Source organism: Notolabrus celidotus, chromosome 3 (assembly GCF_009762535.1).
Source record: "Notolabrus celidotus isolate fNotCel1 chromosome 3, fNotCel1.pri, whole genome shotgun sequence".
Taxonomy (NCBI): domain Eukaryota; kingdom Metazoa; phylum Chordata; class Actinopteri; order Labriformes; family Labridae; genus Notolabrus; species Notolabrus celidotus.
The window spans coordinates 17,472,978-17,485,812 of record NC_048274.1 but is presented as its reverse complement, the minus strand read 5'-3'; the positions used below and the strand labels follow the sequence as shown (position 1 = coordinate 17,485,812).

At 38.6% G+C, this 12,835-nt stretch overlaps 1 protein-coding gene across 1 annotated transcript in view; it reads left to right on the top strand.

Moving 5' to 3' along the window:
• The window catches only part of phkb (phosphorylase kinase, beta), a 168,133-nt gene that overhangs the window by 137,637 nt on the left and 17,661 nt on the right, over positions 1-12,835 (top strand). Inside the window, exons 18-23 of the mRNA XM_034680805.1 lie at positions 2,847-2,930; positions 4,034-4,138; positions 6,918-7,000; positions 7,705-7,795; positions 10,462-10,520; positions 10,977-11,139. Of these exons, the coding sequence (XP_034536696.1) occupies positions 2,847-2,930; positions 4,034-4,138; positions 6,918-7,000; positions 7,705-7,795; positions 10,462-10,520; positions 10,977-11,139 (585 nt within the window). The remainder of the gene's footprint in view (positions 1-2,846; positions 2,931-4,033; positions 4,139-6,917; positions 7,001-7,704; positions 7,796-10,461; positions 10,521-10,976; positions 11,140-12,835) is intronic.

The window sequence follows — 12,835 nt, the reverse complement described above, 5'->3', positions numbered from 1 at the left end:
CCTTGAAAAAGTTTCAGGCTACTTTTGTCAGAAAACGGCTAATAATGTTTGATATATCTTGTCTTGTTATTTGAGCTGATTAAGCAGCGTAAAGCTAAAGTCAACCTGTATGAGCTTTACTTTTTCTGGCATCTCTGACACAACAGAATCTAAGTACGCCAATTAAATGTGAAACTTGACCTCGTCCAAGCACATCTTCCTCAGCCAAACTTGTGTGAGCTGAGCATTAATATCAAGCCATCTCCTATCCTGTGTACTCTGGACATCCTGCACTGCTGATGTTAACATTTCTCAGCTCATAAAGTTGCTTTATACTCAAGATTAGACTTGACTCAGGGTTTCACCTTGAGACTACTGGGCCAGGCTGAGTCCTGAGACTCGAGACGTGATTAAACTACAATATATCTGCTGTGGACATGGGGACCTGTCAACAGTTAGCGGACAGACACTAAAAGACCGACTTCCAGGCTCAAAGTAACAGGACTTTTCCCACCTCTAATCCAAAACATTTGAGATTAGAGGTGGATTTTAACCCAGGCAAAAATATCAAACTATCTATAAGTTTAGAAAATAAATATATAATTCAGCTATTTCATTTCAGTGATAACAGCCTTAAAACCATAGACTGCATAAATAATGGACGTAGTATCCGTGACGTCACCTATCTGTTTCTGAAGTACTATTTGAGGCCAAATGTCGGAGGGAACCACGTTGGAATGCTGAATGCAACCCAAGTTCTGTCATGCTAGTGTGAGGGAAAGAGGCAAGCTTTGAGCCTCCTTGCCAATAGCTACAATGTTCCCGCCTGTCTATCAAGTCAGCTGTGCCTCTCATAATGGAAAACTTGTAATCTTAATATCTTTGGATTTGCCGCGTTATGAAATAATTCACCTCCTGTACAGTGTGTGCCGATCGCGAAATGAGCTATCCAGACTACACTCGTCTTTTGTACCAGGCTGTAAACATTTTTATTTCTGCTGTAAAGATCAGCTTTTTTGAATTTGTGTGTATGTGGTCTCCGGTACTTCCAGAGCCAGCCTCAAGTGGACAATCAAGGAACTACAGTTTTTTAACACTTCTGCATTGGCTTCAATTCTCACGGCCTGAGGTTCCCGCTTGCTGTTAATATAATAAATATTCATTTGGAAGATTTTTCACTGTTTTAAGAGTACTCAAGTGATTTGTTGTTACATTGAATGTTCACAAAGTTGTTGACTCACATCATAAAAGGAATGGTATGTCAAAGTGGTACAAACTGTAGTCTGTAGACAATCTGTAGACAGTCGATTTATACTCACCTTTACATCAAACTGCAGTATGTGACAGTGGCTCAAACTGGATCTCACTTTCCCCATCAGGGCAATCATCCCTTTCAGGTAATCCCCTCTGTAACACGTGCTCAGGTGTACAATTCCAGTTCATTTTCTTCTACCTTTGTGTTATTTAGTTCTGGGTTTTCATTGGCTGAGGAGCTCTCTGTCAAAATAATAGACAGATCATCTCATGTAGAGTAAATGACTTGCCCCAGTCAATACACTTGATAGCTTTGTGGATGTTTTCCAGCTTGGAGAAGTTTCCGGAGTGTATTATGTGTCATTGTGTTCATTTAGAGTGAGTTGTGTTACATTTTGTCACTGTGGTTAAACAAGCTTTTACATGGTTTGTTAAAGTTTGTTAAAACAATGAAATGAATTGTTAATGAGCATTATTTATAACTTTTGGAATGAAAATGTGTGAAAAAGGAAACACGTTGAAATATTGCCTTTGTATTGACGGTAGTTAAATGACAGTCTATGCAAAATTATTTTTAAGAAATGTCATGATAATAATCACTTCTGTCCTCCTTGACCCATATTATAAAAAATATATCAAAATAAAAAACAAAAATGGGTTCTCTGACATGTTGATGTCAAAGCTGTATTATCAAGAGCTGAAAACTGGTTGAAACTAGGTCTTGGATGTCAGGACCTGATTCCCCTCTGATTTCAAACAAATTTAAATGTTAACTGAAAAGAGTGTGCAAAATACTTAGTCTCTTTACTCCAAATCTGTCCATGCACATAGTCATTTAAAAAAAGCAGCAGCAGAGCTAAAAACGTAGCTAGCTACAGCTCATTAAAACTGCTTGCAACGGTTTTCATTTTAGCCGAAGCAATCAACAAGTTGAAACTGTCTTTAGTTTCACAGAAAACAGTCTAATGTCTTAAAACATTAAAAATGTATCATTAAATCTTCTACTCTACAGCCATGCCAGCATAGGGAGCATAACAGGTGGCAATAGATACAAGGGATCGGGCCTAGTGCAAAGTACCACCAGCTCATTTTGAGAGTGATATTTTCGGCTATTATATGCTAAGTGGCTCTCATAGAAAGTACCAAACAGCATGCTGTTGTTTATTCATCCTAATGAGAGCGCAGCTAGGTATCAGTGTCTCTCTTTATGGGTCTCTGCGTGACAGTACAACAGTGTTATCAGCTCCAGGGCCCATGGGCCTGCTTTGGTCCACTAAGCATGTCGCTGATGGCAGCACAGGGACCTTTCATTATCAACACGTCTCATAACTTTACACACAGCTAATATCAGTAGGAGGTGTTGCCATATGGAGGTAATTTCAGTTTATGAGTTGCAACAACAGAAATGTCTCAGTGTGACCGACAGATGATGGAGTCACACTTTCATTAGAATTTGAAGTGGCACTGTGAGGCATGACATTTCAAATCAAATGTGATGTTTTTAATCTCAAAGCAATGCTGATACCATCGCAGGGAAAGGCACTGTAGATGTAGATAGCAGTTTTCTCTGGAAACAGAAAGAATAGCAATGTGATGCTGTGATCTCTCTGCAGGCTTACCGTTTCCTCGCCATCAACAAGAAGCTGGGGTTGAGTGGGCGTCCAGAGAGACCAGTGGGCTGCATTGGGACCTGCAAGGTAAACACATTTGAAAACACACCTACACACATGTGAGTTCGCCTCTAACAGGCTCATATATGCTGTTTGTAAACTCCATGTTGACCTGCCGAACAGATCATGTGTGACCACGAGCAATCCCCCACATATTGATCTGCATACATTTTCTGAGCTCTGTGCAGAAGTCTGCAGCTCAGACAGTTAGCACAGAAACCGAAAATATTCTCTTCCAAGACTTTCCCTCATTTGCAGACATACAGTGTGCATCAGTGAATGCTGAATAGATTTTGCTTATTCGCAGGACTTATTGCATTTTAATATGCTAAGCTGCTTCCAGGCAGTCTGTGTGTGTGTGTCCGTGTGTGTGCATTCTATGTGGATGAGGAATTGTGTTTCTAGAGTTCCCTCTGTGTGTGTGTGTGTGTGTGTGTGTGTGTGTGTGTGTGTGTGTGTGTGTGTGTGTGTGTGCGTGCATGCGTGCGTGCGTGTGCGTGCGAGTGAGTGTGTCTGTGTGTGTGTGTGTGTGTGTGTGTGTGTGTGTGTGTGTATCTTTCTGATGTTTGCAGTGTCTCCCAAATGAAGGTCATAGCACGACAGAATAAGTTAAGCTGTAGCGGCTTCCTCAAACAAAGACGTTGCCAAACAAATGAATCACGGCTCCCGACACATTGCAAAGACAATATTATAATGGAACGTTTATGGGAAAGATGGCAGACTGCCAGAGGGCATTATAGTCATCAGTGTGTCTGCTTGAGTATATGTGTTTGCACCTTTGACAACTCCTATGTGTGATAGGGGCATTTGGACTTCTTGTGTGTCCATTCTATGTGTTTGTGTGAGTTTGTGTGTGTGTGTGTGTGTGTGTGTGTGTGTGTGTGTGTGTGTGTGTGTGTGTGTGTGTGTGTGTGTGTGTGTGTGTGTGTCAGCAGTGGTTGTGTAGCCTCTGTGTTCCCCCTGTCTCAGGATTGATGACTTATTTTAGACACTGCAGAATAATGTATATGTGGTTTCTTGTGAGCCATCCGTCTTCTAATGCAATCTCTGCGTCGGTGTGTGTGTGTGTGTGTGTGTGTGTGTGTGTGTGTGTGTGTGTGTGTGTGTGTGTGTTGTTTGTCTCCCTACAGATTTATCGCATCCTGGGCAAGACGGTGGTGTGCTATCCAATAGTGTTTGATCTAAGTGACTTTTACTTGTCCCAAGATGTTATGCTGTTGATTGATGACATAAAGGTAAGACAGGGTCACACTTATGGAGCTTACCAATGCTTAAATAACTGAGATTTATACCATGGTCCGGGGGAAAAGTTGATTCTAATTGTGCCTATTAATTCATGACAATAGACTTTGTAAGTACCTCAGGAGACTGTCACCTTTTCATATAATTGCTCCAGTTAGACAGTCGCCTGTCACTACAATAGGCACCAAAGCAGAAGGTAAAGAGTCAGAGGCCCTTAACAATTATTTTGCCCCATTGACCATATACAGAGTGGACAGTGCCTTCATTTTCGCCCATTGTGAGATATGAAGCAAAAAGAACACCTCCACTGGTGCTGACATATCGCGCTTGTGCAGCCAAGATATGCACAAAAGCGAGCTGGCTAGTAGAGCCTCAGGACTGGAATCCCACCCTTCCTACTGTCCATAAAACACATTGAACTTACTGACCTAAAGTCAAAGATCCCTCCAGTGGGTACAGTCCACAGCAAAACAGATAATTGTGTTGATTTGCAGGTAGTATGATCCCTCTTATAACTCACACCACAAGATAATCTCTGTCATGGTGAGGGAAATCCGGTCCAAAATAGGCTTGATTATCTCTCACTGTGTACCCAACCTGAGCTAGCTAGTTTTTCGTTAAACTTATTCAAGTCTGGTTCTGCTCTAGGTTTGTGCCATTTTAAAAGTTTTCAATACCTCTGTAAGAGTTGCTGCATGTCATTAGGCAAGGCAGGCAACTGCTTGGGGCCCCAGACCAGCAGAGGGTCCCCAACGGCTTTAAACCATAGCAGTGGCTTAAGATGAAACCTCCCCAGGGGGGGGCCATCTGACAGCACTCACTCTCCTTGCACTGCGAAGTATTTCATGCACATTATTCTTGTGCGAAAGTTTCTCAGTAAAAATCCCTCACTGAATGAGGAAGAGGAGTTATCTATAAAAGAGGAGGAGACGGTGGTAAGTGCAGCAGATAATGATGACTGAATACAAAAGTAAATGAAGTCATGCTGCTAATCTAGTTTATGGGGGAGAGACACATGAATAACATAACTCCTGCTAGCATTACATTATGCTGTTCATTCTTTGATGTGAAGCATTAGCTATCTTATCCAGCAGAGCAGACTAGTGAGTCAGAGCGACAGAGTCCAGTGTGTGCTGCAATGGACCACCTGTGGAGTTTTGCCTGGACCCCAACAGTCTCTATAATCATTACTCACCATTGTTACTTAGTAAATGATACCAAGTCCTGTGCTAATGATGGAGACATGTTGAACCTATTAAATCATCTAAAAAAGTGAACAGCCAAGAGGTGCTCTTTTTGTAAGGTCCTCCCTCCATACCTGACTAGTCTCTTGTTTCAAAACACATCGAACCAGATCTCAAAACTGGGTTACTTTCAAAACACCTAGGTTCAGAATTGAATGGGGAAAGCCTGCTTTTGGTATTGCTGTTCCCATTATATGGAATAACTTTCAAATCGCAGCTTAACTACCCTCTCTGATATCTTATGGTGTTTTTAAAGAAGTAGTGTCTGTAATACTCAAAGAAAGTACTTGCAATTGTTTTAAAACATGAAAGCATTTCAGAAAGGTTTGGGTCTACAAGCATGAATGCTTTGTTAATGTATCTGTGATTATTTTTAACTGTGTTTATATGTATTTTTGTATTTTGTAATTGTATTTAATTGTATTGCTGCAGGGCACCCCTAAAAAGAGACCTCTGTCTCATTGGGTCCTCCCCGCTAAAATAAAGAATAAATTAAATTAGATAAAATAAAAGGTGTCTTGAGGTACATGAATAACAGTAACAGTAACATGAATTGGAACTATAAAAATGAATTAATTTAATAGCAAATGAGAAATAAAATTGCTGAACTTGAATGAGCATTTTATGAAATATATATTACAGAAAAATATGTGGCTCAGTAAAATATTGTCACAAGGGACTTCTTAATTTCTTTACAAATACAAGGTAAATCATATGGGTTAAACAAACAAACAAAGAATACAAAGTAATTTATAGTCCCATTATTTCATGTACATCACAATCTCATATACACGGTTACCGTAGCTTGTAACATTTTTAAACGTTTTTTAATTAATTTCTGAAATACAAAAATACATTAGCTTATAGATTTCACAACATGAGTGATATTTATGTCAGAATCAACTAAAGCTGCATTAATCTATACATCATAACAGGATTTATATGAAACACCAGCCATGTTTAGATTTGATATGCTGTCATTTAGGATGGGAAAAAAGACAATGGTGAGATTTGCCTCCTAAACGCATGGCATTGGGCGATACAGATCATTCTAAAATCTCATGGATCTATCTCTACTAAATATAATATATTTAATCAGCAGAGCTGGACCTTTTTTCTAAAAGTACATATTTGGAAAAATAGCAACAATTCAATCTGAACACAGTCAGACTTCAGTGGCATAATAGATGTTGAATGCCACCATTTGATGTAGAACCATTCAAGAAAAACTGTTGTAGTCAAAGAAACATGTCAGACTGTACTTGGAAAACAAATTAATCTTCAGTTTTTCAACTTTATTTAAACTGAGTGGTGTGATAGCTGGAGCTCTGATGTAGTTTCTCCCAAAACAAACCCTTTAAAACTGAAAGCTAATTAAACCAGCATCATGCCCCATTCTACACTGACTGTATCTCTCTTTCTCTTTCTCTTTCTCTTTCTCTTTCTGTGTGTGTGTGTGTGTGTGTGTGTGTGTGTGTGTGTGTGTGTGTGTGTGTGTGTGTGTGTGTGTGTGTGTGTGTGTGTGTAGAATGCCCTGCAGTTCATCAAACAGTGCTGGAAGATGCAGGGACGTCCTCTCTTCCTGGTTCTCATTCGCGAGGATAACATCAAGTAATATACACGCTCCATAATACACCTTTTTTTGATATGTGTATTTATATTTCTGTTTCCTGATGGCTTTCTCCTCTTTCTATATCTCTATTCATCATCCTCTATCTCTGTTTTCCTGTCAGATACTGGCTAAAGTATGAATAAAACGTCCTGACAGTCACAATGCAGTCCAGGACAGTTTTTAATCCCACATTTCTCCATCGCTTCCTCTCATCGTCTCTCGTCTCTTCTCTGTGTACCATTATTCTTAATCCCTTGAGATGTGACTATATTTGCTTTCTGAAAGGCTGATAATGCTTCTCATCTGTATCACTATAGGCTGACTGGTGGGCTGATTACAGCAGTATTAACCATTATACAGGAAGCCATATGTGAAATGTGACACAACACTTAAACAACCACACTGCAGCATGTTGAATGAGTCAATGGACTCACACAAAGCAACTCAATAGTCATTAGCTTTTCATCGATCGCGATGGAGACCTAAATAAAAGACGACAGCAGGGTGGTTAATGCAGCGAGGGTGTGTTTGAAATGAGCTGAATCATTCAGAATTGTTTTATTCTCCCCGATAAAGTGTTTGATAAAAGTTCATTGAAAGTACTTAACACAAATGTTGACTCGGAGTTGGACAGACTCACTCTACTGTACTTTGTTATGTGGGGAAACTAGAAACTGTAGCATGTTTACCTCTGTTTGTTCAGGGGGAGTCGCTTCAACCCTGTCCTTGACATGTTGGCCTCCTTCAAGAAAGGCAACATCGGAGGGGTCAAAGTTCATGTGGACAGACTTCAGGTTTGTGGATCCAATTTAAAACTTTTCCTTTCCTGTATTGATTCTTCTGTTTCGTCATGTTTAATTACTTTCTGTTGGATGAGGACGCGCATCACACCAACTGTAAAAAAGAATTGGTCATGAAACATGAACACATTTCCAAGAAGCTTAGACTAAACTTGGTTTTTAAAAAGAGATGGAAACTGTTGCTTTAAGTTTCATTTGGCTTGTTAAATATAAATTGAAATTGAAATGACTTTGTGGGAACATAACAAATTAAGTGGTGAATTAATAGACTGGAGGTCGAGCCCTCTAATGTATCCTTCAGCTTACTGAGAGGACTGAAGTGAAACTTATTTTACAGTCAATGCTTGCATAAAAAAGGCTAATCCGTTTATATTATAATACTGTTTGTGACATGAGGGTGCGAATGAAATGAGCACATCAAATACTATGAATTATATTAAACCAGACTACAAGAGGGAGTCAGACAGGGCCCCAGCATTTTAACAGACATTGTAATGTCTTCCTTTAGATTAAAGGGGTCACTGTTCATACATTTTCAACCACATAACAAATTGAAATGAAAAATCACAGAGGGTATGTATGCAATGTTATAAGCAGAGTCACTGCAATCACATCCACCCACCGAGTAGCATTTGAAGCTTTGAGTAGCAGCGTCAGCATTCAGCCTGAACGCTGCAAAAGCACCAAAACAGACTTCTTTAGAGAACTGAGGGGTGAACTTTGAAGAAACAGCAAGGGGAACATCGGTTCTTTGTATTTTAAAGAGGAGTTGCAGTTTCACAAAGATAGCTCTCCTTTAACCTACTGAGATTATCATGCTAATTTATTTAATAAAGCTAACCTGATCAGAAACAGGTTGTGTGCAGAGCTTCAGCTTTAAATGTGCTGGAACGTGTCATCCTAATTCTGACATGACTTTGTTTTCTATAGGCAGTTTATATCCTCAGCTATATTAATATGTATAAATAAACATTTTCAATGTTGAATGTTATGTAAATAAACCCACAGAGCTGTACAGTAGCATATACTGTATGAATCACATCACAGAGCCTCTGCGTCTGATGAATATAATCTGCCCCCATCCCATCTCATACATGTCCATTTATTAAGATTAAGATGTTAAACAAGGTCCTGATATCCTGCAAAGCTTTTTGTAGCAAAATATACAAAATAATGAATCTCTAAGTATTTATTATTGATTCAATCAAATCTATTATTTAATGTGACTTCTATTTGACCAGTTACGTCTGTGTATTATTCATGTAGTAAAAGTATCTGAACTATTATCTCAGCTCCTCTCTGTACTGATGAAATCATGTGTGTCATTTTTAAACTTTATGAGTTGTTCTGTGTGTAATTGTCAAATTTAAAATAAACACAAGTCAATAGAAGCGTATGATACCGTAAAATCGATATTTTTATTTTCAAAATAACAATAATTCATTGCAGGGTTTGTTGTATAAACTTCGCCAGTCCAGCCCTTGATTTGAAATATCTGATTTGATAAGTCAGATATTTCCCTTGGAGCTGGTGGAGACCAAAAACAGAGTGAAAACAAAAGTCAACATTAAACTTCAACAAGTGAAGACAACAGAGATGTCAAATACATGCTGAGGATTTTTTAAAATCTGTGAGATAAGTTAACAATAACTGTAAATAGATCTTATTTTTACCACTGCTGATTATAAAAAATAATTAAATGCTGGTTAAAAAATGAAAACGTGCATGTCTTTGTGCTGAAAGAACAACAGCTTTAAATCATTTATTAACTGAATCATGAGTTTACAATTAACCACTAACAGTTTCCTGAAGATAATTCCTCTTAACATGGCCATCTTTTAGGATTAAGTGTCATGGTTTTTAAAAAGACACTCCTCACTATGGTAAAAAGCAGGAAAATATACTCAAGCTAGAACTGGAAGTATTTCTGCTTTGGCAACTTTAACTAACTGCTTTGTCAAACTTATGACAGGTCTTCCAAGCCGAACTTCTCTCCCAGTGTGTTTGTGGTTTTCACCAGAGACTTCTTCATATCAACCTTTTTTCCCCTTAAAGATCTTCCTTCCTTTTGCCCTATTTGCTATTCACTTCACAGCTAACTCCTCCAGCTTTGAAACACTTCTCCTCTTCATCATCTCATTGTTATGGGGAACAGGTCTACTCCTCTGCTCCGTCTCGTATTTTTGTTTCGCAGCTGACTTCAGTTAGAATGGCTAATATCACATTTAGACCACAGGAGCAAGTGGTATTGAACTGCGCTCTTTCCTCCCACGCTGTTATGCTTTTAACAGACTCAAACTTCTGCTTTTACCCTGTTAGACACTTGCTTGCTACCACTCCTGTACACATTTTGTAAAATTTAAAATGGTGAACTTGTTTCACCTCTTTTTACTGCATGAGTTATCTGTGATGTGGTGCACAATTCAAATGGTTGTTCTGTATACTCAGTCATCCCCAAAAAAATCCTCTTAAGGATTTATTCAGCTCTGCCTCCTCACAGTCTCTGCTCTTCTGCTCCTGAGAGTTACTTTAACTCAGACTTCACCTTTGCCCCTGCCTAAAAGTATACTACTGTCAAATCCCTTGTGTATTGCAGCCTCCCTGATAGAAAATTATTTCATGAAACATGCATTGTGTATTTTTCCTCCTGCACCTGTTAGACCCTGATATCTGGAGCTGTGGTGGAGCAGTTGGACTTTCTGCGTGTCAACGAGGCAGAGTAAGCGCATCCTCCAGACTTAATGCTTAGTTTGTAAGAGGCCAGTGCTTCAGTTATTCTGACTCTTGGCAGGACATTTCCAAAAGCTCGGGACACATTTACATGTTGCACAGGAAAACTTCATGTGATATTCATACACATATGATTATTGTTCATGAAGCCACTCTGCACTTAAACTGAGGTAGAGACTTGATTACCAAAGTTAACATTCTCAGGTCACAGAAATAAGTTTTGGGTTAAGAGTAAAACACAAAAGGATTAATTCCTGTGTTGTTGTTAGTTTCAATTAGGACAATTGGAAATCAAATTGTAAAAACCAACAGAAACAACATACAAAAGGTAATTTGTGTGTGTGTGTGTGTGTGTGTGTGTGTGTGTGTGTGTGTGTGTGTGTGTGTGTGTGTGTGTGTGTGTGTGTGTGTGTGTGTGTGTGTTTGTGTGTGTGTGTGTTTGTAGGATCCCAGAGTTTAAGAGCTTTGAAGAGCTGGAGCTGCCAAAGCACTCAAAGGTGAAGAGACAGACAAGTACACCTAACGCCTCGGACCTGGAGCAACAGCCAGAGATCAGCGTGGAGGAGTGGCTGCACAAGCCCACCCATGAGATCATCCAGAAGTTTCATGTGAGTTCATTCTCTGAAAGAGAGAAGCAGCCAATCACAACATGTTGCGATTGACAATTGGCAGTGAAGTTCAGTTTTTCAGCTATCTTTAAAATCACAAATGTAATTCCTAGCAAAAATGTATTATTAAATATCTTAACGGGAATGCACTGTTTACGCTGATAAAACTGTAGTATTTTAAACAAACACAGCTATTGATGAACTGCATGTGTTCAGGATATAGTGTATATAATTCAGTATATGTAGCACACAAAAATAAATAAAATATTCATTTTACTTGAACAGAAACCATTAAATACAGTAGTAAAACTAGAAAGAAACACATCTACAATAATCTCTTATTTTTCTGTGGAGCTTTAAAAAACTTATCTTGTCTTGAGATCACGACATGTCACATTCACCCACTCAGATACACGTTCATACACGGGTGACAAAGGCTGCTAGGGCTGCAGCTAACAACTTAATGACTAATGCATAATCTGTTCAATATGGTATCAATTATTTGATCAATCACTTTCCAAATAAAAACTTTTAATAATTCAACCTCTTTGCACACTGCGCCCCACTTTGCATCCTATCTGCTTTAGATTGGTTAAATAAGGCCCATAGTGTATTCATTATTAGTTCATAGTGAGCAATAGGAACTAATGATTCTACATTCATTCATGCATTAAATAGTCATGACTTATTTATTACTAATTTATTACTCAAGCATTAATTAAGTATAAAATGTATCTTCTTTATTTATTTAACCAGGTAAGAGACTCATTGAGATTCATACCCTTATTGTAAAGTGTTACCATATTAGGCTTGGTTATAAACATGTTTAAGTAGTGGGCGCTCCTTGTGTTACACTCAGGACTTTCCCAACTACAACAACTAGAATCAGTCGTAAATACTTTCCTCAGTAGCAACGTTGAAGCTCTGTCTATGGCAGAGACCCAGGTTACTTTAGGACAGAGCTCCTTCAGGTTGGATACGTCATTCTAATATATTACAATAAATACATATTTTGTAGTGTTTGCGTGGGTACGCTTGTCATGAATCAGTGCATAAGTCAGAGTCTCAGGTGAACCAAAGCGTATACTGTGTATCAAAAGAGCCACATAACTGTCAGCAACCATCAAAAGATAAACAGTGGGAGTCAGCGTTGACAAGGACTGAAGCAAAGTGGAACATGAATCAGTCTTTCACAACCAGCAGAAAATCTCTAATCTCTTTAGTTGGTTTTACAAAATGTAGAAGTTGCAACTGTTCTTATGTTGAACTTGAAAGACAATAAAATAACATGAAAAGACATCACATTACTTTGAACCTCTTCTCATTAATCAAATAAAACAACCCTTTTCTTGTCTTTTATCTGAAATGATTCAGAAATCCACTTCAAACTATCCGCCTGCCTCTTCCTCAGAGAATTGTAAAAAAAAAGTTGCCTCATTATTTCCTGGAAAGATCAACTCTATGCACTGTTTCTTCCTTCGTTTAAATCTCTAACTCTTTTGAGTGCTCTTGACGGCCCTTTTTAATCTAGCTCTGAACCTAAATATTTAAAGCTCTTAAGTGATCACATTGGAAAAGTTCAACATGGCTAATTTGTCTACTCGGTCAGAGAGAGGTCAGACTTAAAATCTGCAAAGCCATATGTTCCAGACTGTTGATTAAATTATAACAAGACCATCAACAACAAGACAAACTA